The sequence below is a fragment of the Lycorma delicatula genome, chromosome 6, assembly GCF_047948215.1.
Source record: "Lycorma delicatula isolate Av1 chromosome 6, ASM4794821v1, whole genome shotgun sequence".
In the NCBI taxonomy this organism is placed as follows: domain Eukaryota; kingdom Metazoa; phylum Arthropoda; class Insecta; order Hemiptera; family Fulgoridae; genus Lycorma; species Lycorma delicatula.
This window is the reverse complement of record NC_134460.1, coordinates 153346100-153370544: the sequence shown is the minus strand read 5'-3', so window position 1 is coordinate 153370544 and position 24445 is coordinate 153346100. Positions and strand designations below refer to the sequence as shown.

At 30.1% G+C, this 24445-nt stretch overlaps 1 protein-coding gene across 1 annotated transcript in view; it reads right to left on the bottom strand.

The window, feature by feature from the left end:
- Sec71 (ADP ribosylation factor guanine nucleotide exchange factor Sec71) overlaps positions 1-24445 on the bottom strand; it is a 129161-nt gene that overhangs the window by 83148 nt on the left and 21568 nt on the right. The window contains exons 2-9 of the mRNA XM_075368854.1: positions 21689-21864; positions 20134-20280; positions 17886-18065; positions 17081-17246; positions 13791-13918; positions 11160-11302; positions 8816-9050; positions 5539-5708 (exon numbers count right to left, since the gene is read on the bottom strand). Coding sequence (XP_075224969.1) covers positions 5539-5708; positions 8816-9050; positions 11160-11302; positions 13791-13918; positions 17081-17246; positions 17886-18065; positions 20134-20280; positions 21689-21864 — 1345 coding nt within the window. The remainder of the gene's footprint in view (positions 1-5538; positions 5709-8815; positions 9051-11159; positions 11303-13790; positions 13919-17080; positions 17247-17885; positions 18066-20133; positions 20281-21688; positions 21865-24445) is intronic.

Below are 24445 nucleotides of genomic sequence, written 5' to 3'. Positions count from 1 at the left end.
ATAAACATTTCCACACAAGACATGGGTGGCTAGACAAATTCAAGAAGTGCTATGGAATCCATTTACTAACCAGCACAGTGAGAAACTTTCTTGTGATTTTACTGCCATTGAGCCATATAAAGAAAAATTTATAGACAGTCCAAGAGTTGAGTCTTGGTCCTGACCAGGTTTATAATGCTAATGAGAGTGGGTTATTTTAGAAGCTGCTACCAAAAAAAACATTTGTCAATTGTGGTGAAAAGAGCGCTCCAGGTCTCAAAATATAAAAAAACAGAATTACGTTTATGTCTTGTTCAAACACGAATGGTACCTATAAACTTGAATTGTTTGTTATAGGCAAGTCCAAAATTCTTAGGGCTTTTAAAAACGTAAGACTTCCTGTTAAATACAATAATCAGAGCTGAGCATGGATGACAAGGGAAGTATTTTTTGATGGTTTAATGAGAAGCGTTCATATCATCAGTAAAGTATTCCTTAAACAAAGACAGTTACCACAAAAAACTTTGTTACTTTTAGAAAACTGAAGACACACAGATGAGGAAGACTTAATAAACATAAGTTAATTCATGTGTAATTTCTTCGCCAAATGTTAGTTATTATTCAGCCAATAGATTAAAATGTAATCCAGATGGTTAAAACAAATTACAAAAAAAAAAATCTACTGTATAGTGTAATGAGTAAATCAGAAATATGCCTATTTAAGAATGTTTAAAAGAAATGATCTTAAGACATCATGTTTGACCTTGCCAAGCATGGGAAAAGAATCCTGCCAAAACAATAATGTGCTCTTGGAGAAATTTACAACCAACTCATCTTCTATCACATTTTTATGAAAAAAGCAAAAAAAAACCAGCGAAAAATGAAGAAATACCGACAACATCCAAAAGTAGTGATTTCAGTCCTGATGCTGAAATAAACATTAGGGAGTTGCTATCCTAACTGTGCAGTCAGGACAACTCACAAGGTCCGACAAGTTGAGGTAAATGAATGGTTGACCGGAATTGAAGATGAAAATTATCAATTGATGTCCGACAGGAAATAAATGAAATGCTGCTTCAGGACGAAGACAATGATAGCAAAAACGTAACACCTTTGCCATCAATATTGCAGGTCACTAAAGTCCTTGAGTACTTTTAATGTGTGTATCAAATGGGCTGAAGATAATGAAGTGGTAGCTGCCGATATTTTAACATCAAAACATTTACGAGAAAATAATTTTAAACTGTCCATTAAAGTAAAAAGAACAAGAGACTGTTGACGTATTTTTCTGTTAAGTAATTAGTTGTATTACTGTTATTTTCTTAATCAAATTACATCAGTTATTCAAAGTAATAAATGCATATGAAAACACATAACATTTTCTCTTGGCTATTCTATTGAAATTAGAGTAATTTCAGTAATCTGACTCCAGGCCTGCACGATATGTGTTGGATTAATGAGAGCCTACTACTGTAATATAAAAATACTGAGAAAATATAGTTTAAAATTATGAGATCCAAAGACAACCACATTTTTTTAGAGTAGAATATAAAGATGCATAAATAAGAACTTTATATTAAAAATTGTAATTTTAATTAAAAAAGTTAAATAAATAAATACAGTAAATATCATTTATAGTGACCTCCAAGGAACAGACGATTTTACGTCATCATAACCAATAGTTACAATAACCGAAGTTTAGGTAGCTTAATGATACTACTTTAATATGCCATCTATACAGGTATTGTAATATAGTAAAATAACAATCATTAAAAATAATAATTTATTTCCTTAATTTTTTTTTTTTTTGTCTTCAGTCATTTGACTGGTTTGATGCAGCTCTCCAAGATTCCCTATCTAGTGCTAGTCGTTTCATTTCAGTATACCCTCTACATCCTACATCCCCAACAATTTGTTTTACATACTCCAAACGTGGCCTGCCTACACAATTTTTCCCTTCTACCTGTCCTTCCAATATTAAAGCGACTATTCCAGGATGCCTTAGTATGTGGTCTATAAGCCTGTCTCTTCTTTTAACTATATTTTTCCAAATGCTTCTTTCTTCATCTATTTGCCGCAATACCTCTTCATTTGTCACTTTATCCACCCGTCTGATTTTTAACATTCTCCTATAGCACCGCATTTCAAAAGCTTCTAATCTTTTCTTCTCAGATACTCCGATCGTCCAAGTTTCACTTCCATATAAAGCGACACTCCAAACATCAATTTCAAAAATCTTTTCCTGACATTTAAATTAATTTTTGATGTAAACAAATTATATTTCTTACTGAAGGCTCGTTTAGCTTGTGCTAGTCGGCATTTTATATCGCTCCTGCTTCGTCCATCTTTAGTAATTCTACTTCCCAAATAACAAAATTCTTCTACCTCCATAATCTTTTCTCCTCCTATTTTCACATTCAGTGGTCCATCTTTGTTATTTCTACTACATTTCATTACTTTTGTTTTGTTCTTGATTATTTTCATGCGATAGTTCTTGCGTAGGACTTCATCTATGCCGTTCATTGTTTCTTCTAAATCCTTTTTACTCTCGGCTAGAATTACTATATCATCAGCAAATCGTAGCATCTTTATCTTTTCACCTTGTACTGTTACTCCGAATCTAAATTGTTCTTTAACATCATTAACTGCTAGTTCCATGTAAAGATTAAAAAGTAACGGAGATAGGGAACATCCTTGTCGGACTCCCTTTCTTATTAGGGCTTCTTTCTTATGTTCTTCAATTGTTATTGTTGCTGTTTGGTTCCTGTACATGTTAGCGATTGTTCTTCTATCTCTGTATTTGAACCCTAATTTTTTTAAAATGCTGAACATTTTATTCCAGTCTACGTTATCGAAAGCCTTTTCTAGGTCTATAAACGCCAAGTATGTTGGTTTGTTTTTCTTTAATCTTCCTTCTACTATTAATCTGAGGCCTAAAATTGCTTCCCTTGTCCCTATACTTTTCCTGAAACCAAATTGGTCTTCTCCTAACACTTCTTCCACTCTCCTCTCAATTCTTCTGTATAAAATTCTAGTTAAGATTTTTGATGCACGACTAGTTAAACTAATTGTTCTGTATTCTTCACATTTATATGCCCCTGCTTTCTTTGGTATCATAACTATAACACTTTTTTTGAAGTCTGATGGAAATTCCCCATTTTCATAAATATTACACACCAGTTTGTATAATCTATCAATCGCTTCCTCACCTGCACTGCGCAGTAATTCTACACGTATTCCGTCTATTCCAGGAGCCTTTCTGCCATTTCCTTAATAAAATAATATAAAAACACAAAAATATGTAATAACAAATACGGTAGAGTAAAATTAAAAAAAATTACTTTTAATGCAAAAAGTCGGTAATTTTACTTTGTTTCGAACATTTCGTGTTGTAAAACAGTTTTTGAAGGTTCTTTTCTGAATCAAAACAAACATGCTTTGTTTCTTCATTAGCAATTTCTGTAAAACTCAGAAATCAACAAACGGTTTTTACTGCCGCTAAAACTTCTGGAAGATTTGGCTGGTTGATGTCTTCATCGTTGTCACTATAATTACCTTCGTTGTCATTACCTATGTCCCCATCTATTTCTGCTAGTACTGAAGCCACTACATTACCATCTGTTAAAGTTTCATGCGCTTCTAAATCTTTGTTAACCTCTTGATAATCTTCAAACAATGCATTTGACAACAACTGGTTTTGCACACTATTGCCCCATTCCACCAATGATTCTTCTTTGCATGCGACATCAGTAACTTCGCCAGCCTGCGGTAAAAATCCTGCACGTCAAAAGCAATTTTTTACAGTCAGCGGAGAAACCTCATTCTATGATCTTTCTAACAAAATTATAGCATTCTGAATAGTTATTTGTTTCATTTTTTTTTGATTTAAATCCTGTTATTTGTAAAATTTAGGTGTTTTTCTAGTGGACTTTTACAGACTTGATCATACCTTGATCTAAGGGCTGTAAAACTGCTGTTGTTTTCAGTGGTAAGAACACTAACTTTATACGCAAAGAATTTTCAATGTTAGAATGAGCCAGACAGTTGTCAATGAGCAGCAGTATTTTGTCATTTTCAATCTTTAATTCATGGTTCCAATTTTGTAATCAAAACATAAATGTATCACTTGTCATCCAAGCTTTCTTATTACTTTCATACATAACAGGAAGCGATCGGGGTTTAGCACTTTTCCCTATAACCAGAAGTTTTTTTGTCAGTTCCAGTCATATTTGTAGCATTTAGTACTTTTAGTCTTTCTTTTGATAATTTTCCCCCTGATCACGTTTCGCCTTTAAACCAAAAGGTTCTTTCTGGCGTCAGTTTAAAAAAAAGACCAGATTCATCAGCATTATAGATTTTTTCATCCGAATAGCCCTCTATTAATTTTGGCCAAATGGTTTCTAGCCATTTTTCTGACACACCTGTTGTAGCTGTTGTGGCCTCACCGCTTTTTCTCCCCATCACAATATCGTGACGCTGATGGATCTATTGTATCCAAGCTCAAGTTATTTCATGTAGTTTACCAAATTTTTCAGAAAAATCTTTCGCCTTAGTTTGCAATGTAGAGATACATTGCAAACTGCTAATAGAGACATCAATAGTCCTCTGGTACTTAAACCATTTTAACAGCGCTTGGTTTATATCATTATGTTGAATAGGCCGTAATTTTTTTGATTTCATAGAATTTGTTTCAACATTTTTTAAAATTTTTCACGGTTCTTCTATATCACCAATATTCTCGAATGACCTATGCCTAATTCTTGGGCAATGTTCTTATTAGTTTCACCCTCCTGTAACCACCAGAAAATGTGCGCCTTTTCCTCTATCGTGAACGTTTTTCACGAAGTCTTATTAAATGAATTACACAGGAATACATAAAATAAATATTATTTTATGTATTCCTAAACGATTATTTTATGTATTCCGAATGATATGATACGCTTACAGCAAAAGATAAATAAAAACTGAATGTGACTGCTTCAGTTTCTTTCTGGTATAGGAAGAAGATAAGAAAAATAAGTACTATAATACATATGCAGATAAAAAGGAAAAGATGACTCATTTTGACCATCAAATATTTCTGTAGCTACAATGCACATATACTACGTTACTGATAAGTCACTTCTGTCCATTATTATACGCGATAAAATGTTGCATTGCAGTAGAAAATGTAAGTCTTAATAAATGACATGCCACTACAACCGATGTAATTATAAACAATATACATACTGTATTTATGTATTAACAGCATACTAAACCAACCAAGAGTCAAGTTTTTGGTCACTATACCCAACATGTTATTATGTCCGATGCCACTATAAATGATACTTACTGAACTAAGATAGAATTAAATTAATATAAAATAAATATACATATTTATAAAAAAAGAAGCAAATACAATGACAAGAGAAGAAATTTACAGTTTAATTTAAAAGATACTCTTAATATTCAATATCTTTTAAAATGGCAGATAAGGGTTAAATGGGAAAAACAATTAAAAAAACCTACAATGATTTGGTTTTTTTTTTAATAATATATAACTTACCCTGGATGACTCACCTTTCGAAGAGATTTGCTGCTGATAAATCACAATCATAATTAACATAAATATCAACAACACTTTGAGCATCAGCACATATCCTAGTTAAAGCCTGTATAACCATCCATTTATGTTCAAATGAAGAATTTGATGTTTCTAAAATATTTAAAAATATTTCCTTAAAAAATACCTGAAAAGACAATTTAAAAAATGATTAAATTTAACTTTACATACACAATACTTGGTAACAAGTTACAAACTATTAAGAGTAATATGAAACAAAACTTTTGTTAATAAGTAAACAAGAAACTGAAGAAGTTTAAAGCAGAATTTTAAAACAAACTATACATTTATACAATTAACAAGTAATAAATTAAAAGAAAGCATTAAAATTAGTTTAAAATGATATGAATGAACAACTAAAATTCAGAAAATGATTCATAATTGTGTAATGTAATTTGCGATTTAAAAAATGTCATACATAGGTGTTTTTTGATTTCATAAATATAAGAAATTTATTTTTTACTGTAGTATTTTTGTATCATTAATGAAGAGGGATATTTAATAGTTTTTAAATGAATGTGAGATTACAAATTTTTAAAATAGCTGATGTTTTAAATTCCTCTTAATGTGCAGCAACTGGTATAGCAATATACAATGGACTTCAATAATTAAAGAGACAAAAAATGATTAATTCAATGATATTAAAACTTACACTACTTTTTAACATACTCTCCAGCAATATTTATTTAGATACTTGTCCCACCATTCTGTAAGCTTTCTGATTCCTGCAGCTTAGATGTCTTTCCCTTGCTGTTTGAACTATTCATATACCGCTTTTTGATCGCTTCATTGTCTCTGAACTTTTTGCTATGTAAAATGTTTTTGAGCAGGCTGAACAAGTGAAAATCAGACAGGGCAAGGTCTGGGCTGTAAGGAGGATATAGCACCTCCCAACCCAATTTAACTTCTTGAGCATTTCTCCCATTCTCTGAATGATGTGGGGGCGCACATTGTCATGCAAGAGAATCACACCTTCTGAGAGAGCACCCTTTCTGTTGGAGCATGATAGAATAGTACTCACTGTTCATGTAAATTGTTATTATTGTTAAGTAGTCACTAAAAAGTGGGTCTTGCAAGTCCCAGAAGACCGTCAACATCACTTCATCGGCTGCACGGGAGTTTTGAATTTTTAGGTAGCAAATCCAGTTGTTTCTTGGTGGTAAACGCTTTTTATACTTTTGCCATCAACAGAAGAGGTTATGTTTAGATTAATTATGATCGAACAGCTGATTAAATGTGTTTTCAAGGTTGCCAACATGACCCTCAAAAAGTTTCATTGTAATTGAATGGACTGTTGTTTTTTTCTCATCAATTTGTCTCATTTATTGAATGTCCCTCATACATACATACATATACATATCAGAGGGACATTCAGTTAACGAGAAAAATTGATGTAGAGAAAAACCAGTTCATTCAATGACAATGAAATTTTTTGTCCAACTTTTTGAGTGAAGGGACTTTTTGAGGGAAGGATACTTTTGTTATATTTATAACTATTTGTACAAATCTATAAATGTACATTAATTTTTGATAAATGTTACATTTATTTTTGTGAAAGTACTTATTGATTAAAGCTTATGTTTTACGTTATTGAACGCAATCCAAAAACTTCTGACAAAAAAATATTTTTAAATTATATTTCTTGTAATACTGAACATAGTTTATTTATTTATTATTATTTCTCCTCTACTCTTTTTTATATAATTTCATAGCTACGTTGTATTTTCATACAAAAAAATTCTTATATCAACTTAATTGTTAATTGTACTTAAAAACAAGTAACATTATTAAAGTTTCTAATAAATCTAGTCCTGACAATTTGTTGTTACAGTTTCTTTTAAAGGTGAAGATAAATTAGGTACTCCTGAGAAAAAAACCTGTATGGGAGTAACCATCACATTATTTTTATTGCATTAAATGAATAAAAAAATATATAATATAAACGGCACTGTGCTGCCTATGACAAAAGGAAATGAAATCATATTCTTATTTATTATTTACAATAAGAATTAACAACCAACTTATGCCAATAAACCTTGATACCATCAGAATTGTATGACAATAGAAGAAGTTTAGAGTATTTTAACACTCAAAATACCAACATGAATTTCATTTCATTTATTTGAATATAAAATATTCATTTTTTTTTTTTTTTTTTTTTTTTTTTTTTTTTTTTATATGAGAACAGTTTTCTACAGACAAAAAGGTTACCCATGGCTTCACCTTTATCTGCAATCATGTCTGAAATTTTCTTACATTTTGGAAACATCATAATTAAAGATATTCTGAACAAGCATCAAATATTGTTTTAGTCATATACAATCAAACTACAAATGACAAACATATGATGTTTTTAAATATACTTAACTATAATAATGACAAAATTCACATTTGTAATGGAAATTAACAGGAAAGTACACTTTTTGGACATTGAAATTGAAATAAATGAAAATAAAATTATAGAAACATCCAATTATAGGAAATCAACCATGCCATAAAAAATTAGCATGTATAAAAATTTAATTTTTAGAGCATTGCAAAACACAAAAATAACCCAGATAAACTCATAAACAAAATAAATATGATAAAACAAATAGCACTTTCCAATGGCTTTGATAATCGAATTGTTGTAATAATTTATAAAAAATACAACCACACATCAAAATAGTTTTACAATGTTACAGCAGAATAACAATAAAGAACTTACTAATAACTATTTCATACAATACACATTAACTGGATCCCACTTTGAAGATTTCAAGAAGTTTTTACTTTACAATAAATTTCATTGTAAAGAATTTATTTCTTTAAAGAATTAATATGCAAGTATAACACTGTAATGACAGCAAGTTACTTTTAAAATTTTGATTCTTTGTGTGCTACTTAAAAGTATCATTTGCTTTATAAATATTAATTTAAAACCCAGCACATTACTAAAATGTATTATGTATTAAGATGTATGTATCTGTAAAATGCCTCTTCAATAAAATGATTGACAAAATAATTAAATTAGGATGCTGATAGAAAATTTCTGTCAATTTTCTGTAAAATCTTTCTTTAATAACAGAAAGAATGTTACAATATGTAAATTTACAAAAGATGAGGGCAAAAATATTAAATTAAGAGAAAGTAAATGAAGAAAGTAAACAAATAAAATAAATTTTTAAATAAACTTAATTTTTACACAAGAAAAAGAAACAAAATATTTTTTCTATAGTAAATAACATCACTTACTTCTATCTGCATTTTTAGGTGCATTTTAAAACGTGATAATAAAGCAAGAAATATAGCTAACGAAAGTTCAAAAACTTCTGGGACGGAAGAGACACCATTTTTAGAGAGAGCAACACAAAGATACTGTTTTATAGCTGTAACAAACATTGCATTTGCTCGAAACACAGGACCGGCAGACTGCAATATTGACAATAAAAGATGTAATGAAAGTATCTTGGAACGAAGTTCATGAGACCTGTAAAATAATTAAAATATAAACATGTTTTTAGGAAAATCAATCACTCATATTTCTATATGTATAAAAAACAAAATTAAACAGATTTAGGTTATTCATGAAGTAACAAGCTTCACTTAAATTCATACACATACATTATCCACAACAAAATGATTATTGTTATTAATCAAATTCACCGTCGTGGATGCAAAGATGCACAACAAAGATGTTTTTAGGTGTGCCATGGAATGCCTTGACAAACTTAACAATTATCTCAAACTTTAGCAAAATCTAAGAATAATGTTGTTGCATCAGTTCCTTTCAGGTAAAGTATGAAATTATTCAGAATTAAAAGAGTACAATTTTCTCCTGTTTTAAACGTATGCTACGATAATAATCACAGAAGCGATCATATTCTGTTCTTGAAAGAGTAATAAAAAAAAAAAAATGATGTACTCAATTTATTATATCATTGAAAGCGTGTATACTGAAGTTTTAGTGTTCTCTTTTTTTTTCTTCAAAAAAAATCATGAAAATATGAAAGATTCTAACTGTACGTAAAATAATTATATAAATAAAAATAATAATAAGCTATTAAAATTAAAGTAAAATTACAGTTTACCGATATAAAAAAAAAAAAACCAGTAAAACCAATCATATAATTTATTGTAGTTACTACACTCACTGATATTTAAATTCTTTTTTTGATGAAATAAATATTGAAAAAATAGTAACAGAAACTAATAATTACTGTAAAACAGTTTTTAAGTTAAAAGATTAGTAAAAGCTTGATTTAAAAAAAATATAAAAAAATATTTGATTTTTAAAAGAATCAATCACTTTAAAAAATTTTTGATTAATAAAAGCTTGATTTTTAAAAGTTATACATTATACATTTTTTGGCTGGAATAGAGCGAAATCTGTCTTACTTATATTGAAATGGGTTTATTTTTATGTGAATAGGTTAAAACTGTGTTGGCTGAAAAGTGAAGGCCATAATAAAACTTGCATGCAAATCTTTTTAATGCTGATATTATCAGTTAATTATCCATTATTAATCGGAGCTGTGACTGTGTTAACCAAAATAAGATATGCTACAGACATATCTACATGAAAAAGGTATCTGATTTTAATTTAATAACAAATGATAATGGTATGTTATTACCGTTAGTTAACATAAGGAGTTTGAAACAAAATACTGTTAAATTAGAAGTGCTTTAGATCAACTTATTTTAAAGCTAAATATTACGTATTTGTACTGAAGGTAGGTTAAGCAAGAAAAATATTTTATTGTTATTAATGGTTATACTTTACATACGAATAAAAAAAAATTAAACAAAGCAGCTAGGATTGTAATTTTTATTGATTTCAACAAGGAAAATAAAGTAACAAAAATAATTTAGGACCAATTGATTTACTTACTATACTATACCATACATATACATTACTTACTACTTTAGTACGTATTCATTACTTATTATACTTGCTACACATATTTTTGCAAAAAATAAAAATATATTTTGTAAAATAAAAATATATAGGAAGTAATTTTGATGAATCATGGACAGACAACGCTTTTATTACAAGCTCTTTTAATATAACATTTATAAGACTCAATTATCAGATTACTGATAACTTAATTTATTTTTAAATATTAATACTGAAATAATATCTGAAACTTTTAATGACTGTTTTACTTACGTTGATTTCAAAAAATTGCTATTAAGTGAAACTTCAGCTTGGGAAGATATATATTTTGTAGATAATGTAAATGAAGCGATGCAATTATTAATTGAATTAGTACATGAATTAACTGCTAAAACTAGGAAAGTTAAAGAAATTACATAGTACAGGTTCTAAAAAAGCCATGGGTTACACAATATTTACTATATATGATTAATAAAAAGTAATGGTTATATAAAAAATATTAATTTCTCTGAAAACTAAATACCAAATCCATACTAAACTACTAATCGAGGTATTGAAAGAGGCAAAAATGAATCTGAATGAAATAAAGTTATAATAATTAACGTTATCAAAATGATCGATTCTTTTAATCTCATATTTTCAATAAAATACTATTAATGGCTAAATAAACATTGAAAAACAACAACATAAAAAATTATTTACTTTGGATCAGGTTGTCCTTCAGGTAAAGGTTTCATTGACAATTTACAAAGTGCTCTGAACACCAGAAATGCATCTTTTTGTAGTATATGTGTAAATTGTGCAGTAACCTTATTATCACACTCATTACCAACATCCATACTTTCCTACAAAAAAGAAAAAAAAATTTATACAAATCATACATGAAACAATTTTATTAACAACCAATAATTTGCATTAGCAACAGCTTATTTAAATATAAACAGCAAACACTTAATGAGTTTAACATAAAAAATAAACTGCACTTGAGCAAATTAATTGTTTTCTTACTCAATATTTAATTGTTATAGCCGTTACAATTATAATACAATCACGGCTATCGTATTTTTAACTAATTATAAAAGAATTAAACTTAGATTATTTCCCAATTTAATCTATAAAGCTAGGCATTTGTCTGATCATTTCCCGAAACAATACTTTAATAGAAAAAACTTTTTCTTTATATCAAAGCATACCTAAAGATTCACGTGGTCATTGCTTTATAAATGCTCTCTTCACTGAAACTGTATGATTAATCCAAGGAGATGAAAATCACATGTCGACAAAACTAGATTATAAACCAACCGGTTGCAGAAGACTTCCAATTCTGTTGGAAGTTATGCCATAGCAGGAAGTTATGATCATACTTTCTATCCAAATATGATTTCTTCACTTTATCAATACATTTTCTTTACATTTCATCCGTTACATAACCCCTGGCTAAATTTGGGCACTTGTCCCATTTTCATGTTTTCTTATTCCAGTAATAAAGAATTTTTCACCTGCTGTCCCATTCTTGAGCTGCTTATTGTTACCGAAGTTGATGCGACATAAAACGTCTTTGAAAGGACAAAATAAAAAAATAAAAATCACAGTGCGAGATCGGTACTGTAAGATGGATGTGGTAACATCTCCTGATCCGACTTTTAAACTGCATGATAATAGGCAATTATCATGCAGAAGAATTATGACTTTTGAGAGAGAACTGAATGTTTTCTCCTTATTGCAGGTTTTATTTTCTTGTGAGTCACTGTTGGTTATATGTTGTACTTCCAAAGGATCGCAATAAATTAGGTCTTTACAGTCCCAAAATAACACATTAGCATTACTTTACTGGCTGATGCATAGGATTTTTAATTTCTTTCCTTTTTATAACAAATAATATTTTTAAGCTGGAGGCCGACTATTTTGAAAACTGCATTCTTCACCTCATCCAAGTTCTGGGTCCTGTTCTGACCAAATTATTGCACTGAAGATATTACAATACACTGATATTTTTTATAAGCTGAAGAGGCTTTAATCTTTAATTATCATTATTATTCTCACAAGCATGAGTTTAATGAACACAGAGGGTGATCTGGCTAGATAAGAAGGATGAGCAAAGTGAGCCATGACCTGCTAAATATACCCTGACCGTGACAGGAAATGAAAGTATCAGCAAGCACCATATGGTGAACATACAATGGGAATGCTAGTTCATTTATATAACTGAAAGGTTGTTTCCTTTTGTAAATATTAAAAAGTCAATAATTTTTGCTTAAAGTGAATTTATTTTGGTTATCTTACCTGTTAATTTTCTATTAGCTATTATTAAGGTGTATAGTAAAATTGGAATTGTATTCCGTTATTTATAATTAAGTTATTTTCTACATTATAAGATATTTAAAATAAAATAAATAATATTTCTAAGAATTTTTTATGTGTGCTATCTCTCAAAATCCTTGTTGAAGCACAAACATGCAGAAATACTTTAAAATAAATAACCTTCAAGAAAATTGTATATTTAAATACACTAAATTGTGGCTATTGATGAGACAGCACTTTTAAAGGATAGGTCCAATGCATTTGAGAATTATGTCTTATCAGATGCGTATGGTAAGAAGCAGATGAACTCGTTGCAGAAGTGGGTGAAGATGGTTATGTTAAACTATCTTTAAAAATCTAGTTAACAATTAAAAAACCTATCAAAAAATAAATATAATTCTCAAAAATCTGATTAACCACTCTGCTTTCAATTTTTATGAACTTCTACTAGAATTTTTAATAAAAAATTTGCCTAATTATACAAAGTTAATTTAGATACGCAAATTTCATATATTATGATTATTGCTGTGAGTATTTTAAATGAACTATACATCCAGTTTTTATCAATATCTTCCAAACAAGAACAATGGTTTTAACAAAAATTTAACTCCAAAAGGTTGACAAAAAAAAAAATGTTAAAAAGCTAAAAAAAGTTAAGCTTAAAAAGTTAAAAAGCTTAACAGAACTCAGAAATAATTATCCAAAGCTTATCCATTCTGTTCAAAACTTAACTAAATATTTCAGTAGAAAATATTATGTACTTTTCCAAACAACTTTGTTGTCAAAAAGATGGGGAAATGTAACTTTAAAAAATACTTTGTGGTGTTTTTAATGGCTATAAATTAATAACCTGAACTTGTAACCTTTTAAAATTTTTCAAAAGATAGTAATTCTTAAATTTCTTTGGAAACATTTAATAAAAAGAAAAAAACACGCTTAAATGGATATGCAAAATAAAAATAAATATTTATGATAAAAGAAGCAAAAAAATTGTAAGATATAACCTAAATAAAATTAGTACTATTTATTTACCTGTGAAGGAATTCGTGTAAGTGAATTAGTTTGACTGTTAGGAGTTTCATTATTCTGAACATCATTACAAGTAGAATCACCGCTCTCAGAAAGTACAGTAGGTAGTGGTGAAGGATCATTATCACAACCTGTAAAAAAAAAAATACTTATGGAAGGTATATACTGATTAACAGAAAATTAAAACAGTGATCGGTTACAATTATTCAAGACATAACCCAATCTTAAATAAATGTAATACAATTGTAGTCTGACCTGGGAATTCTGCGATAGATAATGTGACACTCTGACAGGAGAAAGACCAGCCAGTAAGTACGCTATGTTCAAATCTATTATGTGAATGATCTATCATTATAATCCTAGTTAATATATAATTTATAGTCTGAATTTAATAAACTTCAGTTTAAAAATATACCTAATTACACAATCTTCCCACCATCATTCTTTACATACTCCTCTTATTACTGTCTTGCCGATCTCCGTAGCAAAGTGGTAGTGTCTCTGCCTTTCATCCAGAGATCCCAGGTTCAAATTCAGGTCAAGCATAGTATTTTTTGCACGCTACAAAATTCATTTATCATCTATCGGTAACTGTACACAGACGTAAGCTTGTTATATTGTTCTCTTTAGTGGTTCCTGAAGAACATGTTTAGGTGTTCCCCCTCCTGTTCTAGCTTCTGCTTCACCAGCACCAATTTTTTTCTAATCACAATTTAACACTTTGTTCTGACGTTAACATCCTAACGCTTGTTTTAACACTTTCACTGCCAGAAACATCATTTGATGTCATTTCAAATCCTTCAGACTGCCAAAACAATTGACAACATCTTTTTTAAGTTTATTAAATTCACTGTAGCTTCTACAAATGGTTCTTTTGCTTGCATAATTGATCTATGATGCTTTTCTATGATGCATATTGATTTATGATTTTTTTTGTATAAAACAAAAATGCACTGCACCGATGACGATCAATAAAAATTGATTACAATAATCAAATTCAACTTTCTGCGCTTTATGTTTATTTTGCCATTTCACTACCAAGTGCTTATTATTAATAATTTGAAATGTAAATTGACTGCTGATGTTTGGTTAAATCAAATCATTCAACGAGAATTGATGTTTATATAAATTTTTAGTAATAATCCCAAGAAAGATCGTAATTACACTATGGATGAACCTGAGGAACTTTCAGGTTACTGATGGATGATAATGAATTCTGCAGCATGTGAAAAAATGTCATGTCTGACTGGGACTCGTACCTGGAAGCAATAACGTTTAGTTTAATTTTTTTGTCTCAAATCTCTCATCACAATGTTCTATTTACTATATTTTATTTTTTATAATTAACTGAACTTGTGCTTCATTTTTGTTTTCTTATTTATATTATGAAAATAAATTTTTATTAACTTTTCATTTCATATTATTTTAAAAGTTTAAGGCTTACAGTATTTATAATTAACAATAATGCTTATTTATTACAGAAAATATTTTCATTTAAGTATTCATATAACCAACTTCTTACTTTTTCAATAACACCAGATAACAAAAAAAAAGCATACCTATTAAATACAACTATCTGAAAAAGTATACATCAAATTAACGAATAAATAACAAGCCTTCTAGTAGGATAGGGTCAGTACCTTGATTCTTATTGGGTAGTTATTAGTTAGTCGATAATATTTTTGTAAAAATAGTAAAAACCCAGGAATTCCACAGGATAAATTTTTTTAAATTTTAATCCTTTTGCTTTTCTACTAGGTTTACTTTAAATAATACAACAATCACCGATTAATACGGCTACTTATACGCTTCACATTTTTAAACGCAACCTAGTATCTGACACGCAAGTAATTTTAGTATATTCTTCAAACTAATAAACTAAATAAATAAAAAAATTTTTGTTTAAATTTTTCTGGATGAAAAATGAATTCTAATCAGCTTAGTAAGATTCTATCAATCACCTTGATTATTATTTCTAATATCATTTACCTGATTGTAAATACAATATCACAAACTCATCATTCCTTTTTCTCCCATTATAATTAATTATCTTCTGTTATATTATACCTGGGTAGCTTTCATAAATAAATCCTATTCTTTCATCACGGTATTTTCTACAGGGCAACACACATGTGTAACTGATATTTTCTCAGGGGACGACTTGAGTCTATACTTATGATTCTCCATTCTACAGCCTTCCATTCTCTACTCAATATATCAACACTCTCATTTTATTGTTCTACCTTCTGACATGCCTAAATATTTCAAGATAAATGCTTCCTGATATTTTCTAAACCTATCTCAACAACTCCTCTTTTTTTATTTCAATAATTCTCAACCCGCTCGGTTTATCCTTGTTCAATTCTTCTATAGTTTCCATCTCCTACCCTGTGAAGTCCTCCGATTACAGTTGTTTCCAAATTTCATATTTCTTTTTAAAAATGTTTCGATTCTTGAAATCTAGTCCTTTTTGAAGTAAACTTTTTCACCTGAATCCTACAACAAAAAAAAAAGCCTGTGCAGAAGATTAACCCAAGAACAGGGATATTAATAAAAGACAGTCTCCTTTATGGTTTCTTACAACCTTTATTCAGGAGGATTACTCCTATTTCTTATTTCATGATCTCCAATGTTAAATCGCTATCTCCTAAGAAGTTAGAGACTAAATAAGACTATCGGGTTATTGAATTCTGCTCACTATCAAAATTGATTCAAAGCAGAAGGATGATTCCAATAAGTCGCCTATAGAACAGAAGAAGTAAATAACAATTCTGGTTACTTTATATATATAATTATTATTAATCGATTTCACTTGTGCATAAGTATATATGATGATCTCAATGAGACTCGATCTCTCAAGGGGTTTGTAGTGTCCTTTTAATAATGAGCAGCTGCTTCTTCACAAGACAACAGCTCTGATTAAAGGACTGTCCCAAGACTTGCTAGATTAGGGGCTGAGTACAGCTGAACTTTCTAAATTCCATAATAAAAATACACGAGACGTGGCATTTCTGTAAATCTAAAAAGATAAACAGAGATTATTTGAATAACTCTCTTTAAATTAATAAAATTTTAAGAAAAAACCTAAGCAACAAAATGATAATGTAATTTCTTGTTATTTATATAACTAATTTTTTTATTTTAATTTTTAGTTACAGCTTTTGCCTTATCGGCTATAACAGAAGGCAGAAACAAATTCTAAATTTATTTATTATTTTTAATAAATGATAAGAAATTTGATAAATAAATAAGTGAATATATTATAAAAATAAATGTAATAGAAACAAACAAACCTAAAACTACATTATCGATTAAACTGTCAACAATTCCTTGGACTAGTTCTTTGCTAGATATTTCTGAATCATCAACTACTTCTGTATTGTCCCTTTCTCTTAACAGTGAAGATGACAATGATGGAGTATCACGTTCTTCTTCCTTCTGCCGGGACATTTCATCAGCCTGAAAATGCATTACAACAAAACATGTAATAAAATACAGTGTAGTTATATACAGTTGGTAATCATAATAATACATTCAATAATTTAATGTAAAAATATTAAATTAATTGCCAAACAACATAAATGTGATTATTGAAAATCTTTTTATACACTTTTACCTCAGGAAATCCAAAAACCTAATGAGTCTGATTTTTTATTAACTTACATTTAATCCTTTTAGGGTTAAAATTTTAACCTTAAGAATTTTGGTCTAGTGATTATAGATGATGATGATGATGATCTTAAAAACTTAATAATTTGGATAATTACAGCTAAACAGAAAAAAATTATTGCTGAGTTTTTTAAACCTTACTTGTATTCTCTACATTCCCTGCAGAAGTGAAAGTAATCATTCTTTTTTGAATTTCTCAAAAATTGGTTGAATTATCTTGAAAACAATCGATATCATTTTATAAATCTACTTAAAAATAATTTACTTTCTATTATTATAGTTTCCTCAGAAAGATTTTATTCTGTTACAACAAAAACCTATCGAGCAAGTTTAGCATTGAAGGGTCTCATCTCGTCGACCCCCCTTTTGGCACACTTGAAATTCATCACTCTTAAAAAAATTACCGTGATTATTAAAAATAAAACTTACAGCCTGGCTTTCCATGCGAGCAAATATAACATTTAACATTTGGGTAAGAGTTGCTCTAGCAGTAGTTTGATTAATAAGATTTTTACTGGCGAGATAAATATTATAAACCGTTCTAACAGCCAACAGAACTGTACCTTCATGAACTTCTACATGTTGGCTAGTCACAACTGTCAGTAATGCCTGAAAAAAAAAATACATTACGGATATGAAAATTATAAGTAACAAAATGTTTTATAATATTTTATTATAAAAAATTACGTTAAGATATTTTTTATGTATTTATTTATTTATTTTTTTACATTTGAACTAGCAAATAAATATCTATAGCATAATTTAAACATAAAAATGATTGACAAATTGAAATTTTCACTAGCGAAGTAATGGGGTTACACAAACAAGTATTAATTAATAAGTTGGAATAGAAAATAAAAAAATGTAAGTTCTTAAAATATGATTAAAAAAAAAAGTAAAATTTCATCTAATACTTTACATTCCTAAAATTGACTTGAAAAGGCAATGCACACCTAAAAATAATAAAACAAAAAAAAATTTATAGGCACCATGTGGTCTTATACCCCCATAATGGTATAGGACTCTTCTTTGCAGGCCTACCCACTAAAACCCTCCCCACTACAACATGGGATGTCGGGCGGGCCCACCGTATGGTATTATCACAGCACCCATGTGCTTGACTCCATCCACACCTCCATTACTGACCCTTGCCTTGAACTTACTGGGACCCTGCAATTTTTTTATCTCTGCTTCAAGGGAGACTCGGATGTAGTTATTTACCACCCCAGGACATCTACTGCCAACTTGCTTCACATGACGAACTAACATCACGGACAAAGCGTGTCATGATTATTCAGTCTGTGAATAGTCCTGATGATATTCCTAGGGGTAAGCAAGCGAAATTGTCTCCCGCATGCTTCCCTAAGCTGCAGGAACCGATCCCAACGAACACCACGTGTTCTGTGTTCTCCTCCTCCCTGCAATAATCGCATTCTGAGGAGGGTCTCAGTGTCCTCGTGCACAAGTATGCCTTGAAACGACCAACCAATGTAATAAGGAACTGGGTAACTCATACCACAATTCCCCATCTTTCTAACACAGCCACCTCTGGAGGACCAGAATCAGTCTACAGGTCCACCTGCCTTTAGTCGACTGATCTGAACTATCCTGCCACCTGGATAAGCGATGCCTCTGAATCCACCTTATCCACTCCCCTGTACATCTCCTCCCTCTTCTGAACAAGGAGATCCTGGGCTGCAAGTTTGGCCACCTACACCAGTGGCATTGCCTGAAACGGTCCTACATCCACAGCATATCCAAAGGGAAACAGACCTGTGCAACTGATTAAGAATCGCACGGGTTTTACAGCGCGTCAGACCAGACTGATGCTCCTCACAGTATTCTCGAAAACACCACCTGAGACAAGAAACTACGCTTCAATGTGCAGGGACCCCTGATGTTTGTCATTATCTGATTAATGGCAGCAGCTGTTTTCTTGGCTTTGACTGAAACTTCTATACATGCCTCTGGAAAGCGGCATTCTTTATCCATACTCTGAAGTATTTCACTGTAGGTATAGGGTGGACTACTGCGGAACCAACCGTAAATGAAATTGTCGTCAGCTTACACCTATCTGAGACTACAACTGCTTGGGTCTTCTCCAGCGAAAGCTGAAGCAATCTCCTGCAGGCACGAAACAATACTGTTTATTGCCTCTTTCCCAGTGTGCATCGCTGGCCATTCCAACTTCACTGTCACCAATGACAGACTTACAGATTTAAAAAATTAAAAAATGAAATTTCAAATTAAATGATAATATTGTAAAGCACGTGTAAACAACTGAATGCACATGTCCAGAATGTAAACCCATTACATAACAATATTGTTACTGCTATAAAATTAGCAAATTGGAGGCTCAACAGCCAGAATATGAAACAACTGTGAAGGTGTAATATGTGAAGGATTGAGAAATACTGTGAAGGATTAAGAATATTCCTCAGAGCAATATTCTTAATCTGACAATTTAAGATGCAACAAAAACTGACTATAAGATGATTACTAATGATAAAAAAAGTTATAATTATTATAATAACCTCATAATAAACAAAAATATTCAAAAGGATATTAATTTCATTTTGCATAATTATACCGTAAGAGTAAAAAAATTAACAAATAAAATCTGAAAACTAAAAACTGCAATTAGTAATATTATGTAGCAAATAAAACATGTATATACCTTTATTATTTGCAGTTGAACATTTTCATCTGTTTGAGGCCCAGTAAAACAATTACAGATAGTTTCAACAATTCTATCGATTAACAACTTCCCAGGGCTTCCCGAATCAGCAACGTTACCTATTAAATGGCCATATGCTATCAATTTCTGTAACAAAACAAATCAATTAATAAATATAAACTTTTTTAATAAAATACTGGGAATTCAGTCAAAAGAGCAAATGAATATAGGATTCTGGATTCAATAAATGACCTGGGCTCTTTTTCATCGATCACAACATTATTTCAACCTACACGCACATGCAAAAATTTATGAAAAAAAATTATTAAAAGAAAACAATTGATCCAAAAAATATGGAGTTTTTCATAAGTTAGAAAATATTGCGAAGGATGTTAAGGAAAAAACACAAGGTCCTAAAAAAAAAACGGAAATTGCATGAATTGCAATGATAAACTTCAGTTTTGTCTGATCTGTTTTATAAAGTTTTACAATTAAAGAAGAATTCATAATGATTATCGACATGACTGAATAATTTATCTGTACATGATTAATTTTTTAAAACTGTAGTTTCAATTTTTGTTTTAAGTGTAGAAAAAATATGATATTTTATTGAGTTTCTATTTAGGAACACTTTTATGTTAACACTCATTTGTTTCAAATAATTGACTGTTAAGTTATTAATTATCACTATTTTTATAACTTTTATTCTAAGCAATAAACTGCAATTTTGGTTAAAAATATAGTTTTATTTTATTTTCATGTAAAAAAGATATTAAACAATTCCCCCACGATTCATAACGTGCACTACAGATATCAAAACCAGGGTAGTTCAATAGAATCATAAAATAGCGCTATCGAATTGTTCTGAGGACAGTACAGGTAATATGAACAAATAATGATCCGCAGTCCATACAGATCTAACCAACAGTATGACCTTTACAACATCTAAAGCCTGGCAAGAGATGACTGCTATTTTTAGAATGTCTATTTTTCTGAATAATTAGTATTTCATATCAGGGAGCCAACAATCCATTTGATTTTGGCCTCAAAATACATTCAAAGAATAATAAATAGGGTTTTCTTATATTTCAGATACAGAGAATGACAATGGAGCAATTAAACATCATGGAAGGAAGTTGCTTACAAATATTGTAAATGATTTTGTATTTAGGCTAGTGCCAGATTATAAAAGAAAAAATGTAATATTTAGGTCTAACTAAATTAAACATTGCACACAATCCTAAATATAAATACACCTTAATTTTTTATCAGATTTCCATTTAATGTCCAGTTTGCTTGTTTATTACCAGTTACATAGTAGAACAGTACCAGTGACATTGTAGCAACAGTATTCTACGGAAATGCCACACAATCTCCAGTGTACAATAAAAAAAAAATTAAAGATATAAAATAATTATGATAGCATCTGAATATAGTCGTCACCTTTAATGTAGTAACTACTACTCTTGTGACTGTTCTGAATCTTGTTCAAATATCTTTCATTCTATAACTTTAAATATATATTTAAAAACAATATTTATAGTGACTGACAAACCTGCAAGCAATCTAGAGCTGTAACAACTATCCTGGAAGTTTTGCTCTGACATGCCAGTTCAAATGGTAAAAAGTACTTCTCTGCACTAACAACACTGTTGCTGTTATCCTTAGGTAAAGGGAGAGCAGAAGAAGCTTCCTGCAGATCCCCATCTTTTAATTCATTCTTAATTTCTTCTGGAAAACAAAAATAAACAAAAGTTCATAAAACTGACATTACTCGAATTTTAAGAGCTGCTTGATAGTAACATTTAAAAAATATATTAAAAAAATTGATGTTAAACTAGCTTTATTGTTTAACAATGTAATGCTATTAAATTTTTGTCAGCAAAATGAGTTTCACCACAGCTATTCACAAAAATACGCTAAAATATGTGATAAATATTAAAAATTAAAAAACAAGACTGCCAAAAAAACAACATAGCTCTATAATATAGGATAAAGAACACATTAAGACGTGTGCAGGTGACAATTTTGTATATTGTACTTATATACAGTGTATTTTTTTCTATCTTTTTTAAATTTATTTAAACATATATACAACCTATGACACTCCTGTTTGTTCCCTGTGTGGTGGAACAAACATACACACATACGAGATCTGTAAATAAATTAATGAGAATAGTTTTTTTTTGCAGCCAAAGTGGCAACACTACAATCAAATTTTGTGTTAAACTCTGTGAGAATGATACTGAAACTTTTTCAAAATCGAAAAGGGTGTATGGAGATGACGCTCTGTTATGAGTCTTTAGATGGTGTAAAGCATTTTCAGATGACTGGGAATCAGTTGTGGATGATCCACGCTGTGGAAGACCATTATGTCAAAGTTGAGTGAATACAGAGACTTGATTAGCAAATCAAAAATCAAAACCATGCTAATTTGTTTCTTCGATAGTAATGGGATTGTTCATAAGAAGTTTTTGCCTACAGGGCAGACTGTAAATCAATATGATTATCGAGAAATTCTTGAAAGACTGTGGAAAAGAGTTGCCGGCGTGAGGCCAGCCATCTATGACAACTGGATGCTGCATCATGACAATGCACCATGTTACACTGCACTCTCAATTAATGAGTTTTTGGCAAAGAAAAACATTCCTGTAGTTCCTCAACTACCTTATTCATCTGACTTGAGTCCCTGCGACTTTTTCCTCTTCCCAACTTAAAAAAACCACCTCAAAGAACACCACTTTGGAGCAGTAGAAAACGTAAAAAAAAAACGTAACTGACCATCTGAAGGATATTCTGGTTTCTGAGTTCCAACACTGCTATGAAGAGTGAGGAAAACCGATTGAAGCATTGTGTGGCTTCCCAAGGGAACTATTTCAAAGGTGATATAGAGTCCATGTATAATTGGATTGTAAATAACATTTTTTTTTGAACCAGTCTCATTACTTTATTTACAGACCTCATACACACACCCTAAATACATTACAATCCTTTTTGGGCAGTTGTGTAATAATATAAAAGTTTTATACAAACCTACAAAATCTTTACAAGAGGGCACAATATTTGAAAGTATTAATAATGAAGGCTGACCTGGAAATCAGTTTAATTGTCTGCTTCAAATATGCGATAGCATGCTGAATAAATTCGCAGTATTCAGTATGAGATCTAGATATACGAGTAAAATACTATTGTTAAAATTTTAAAGTACAGAAAGGCATTTGCAATATGGTGGAAGAGGAGCCTAAGATGCTAATATTGGCTGTTGGGTTACGAGTCAAAGAAGTTGCAAATCTACAAAGTTCTAAAAAATCATTACTTAGCACACATAGTGACTCAAAATTAAACAAAAACTGTTACTTGTGATAAAATTTTGGAGGACAATTTTGATAATGAATTAAAACTGTAAAGTTTTGAATGGAAGTACGTAGAGCCACCACCAAGAAAGATATTCACAGTAAAATTCTTACAACTATGTTTTGAGACATAGGAGGATCGAGTAAACACTCGACAGGGTATATTAACTTACTGTTATTAAAGTTAATATTTCATCGATTTGAAAGGAAGGTAAGATTCTACAGTGTTGTGTACATCTGATTTCTTTTACAATGTTGTGTTTTGGACGTTGTTAGTAGTAAAAAAATGATGAATGTCTGTTGACTTATAGAAGAAACCTGAACTGACAAACCAAACAGAAATAGAGAAGCTTTAAGAAATGCTTTCCATGCGACAGATAATCCTAATTTTTCACCACATGATTTTCATTTCTATGGCCCCTTCAAATAAATTCTGTATGAAAGTATTTGCAAAACAATGAGAAAGTACAAATCATCTGCAGAACTTACTGCTGTAATGTGAATAACTAACAAAAGAGAAATATCTCAGAAATACCTAAAAATAATCACTTTTTTTATTTTCTGCACCAAACATTACCTGATATATCGATGCTGGTAACAGGTGTGATGTCAAAATACTAACACATCATTTAAACAAAACACAAACATACAATATAAAATAACATCAAGTAATAACGTTATTTTATTGTTCTTACCTTTTTACAAATTAGTGCTTATAAATAACTAAATCATTCTTATTATTTATTAATCATGTGATTTTTCAGAACACAGGCAGCAATGGGATTATCGTATGGAGAGGTGCATATGATAACGTTTTACAGCCTTTGTTAAATCGACAAAATGCTATGTTTAGTATAAATTTTACTAAAATTTATAGCATCCACATCAAGCAATAACAATAATAATAGTCTACCTTCTTTAAATATTAAAAAATTATTCGGGCTTGAATCACTGACCTA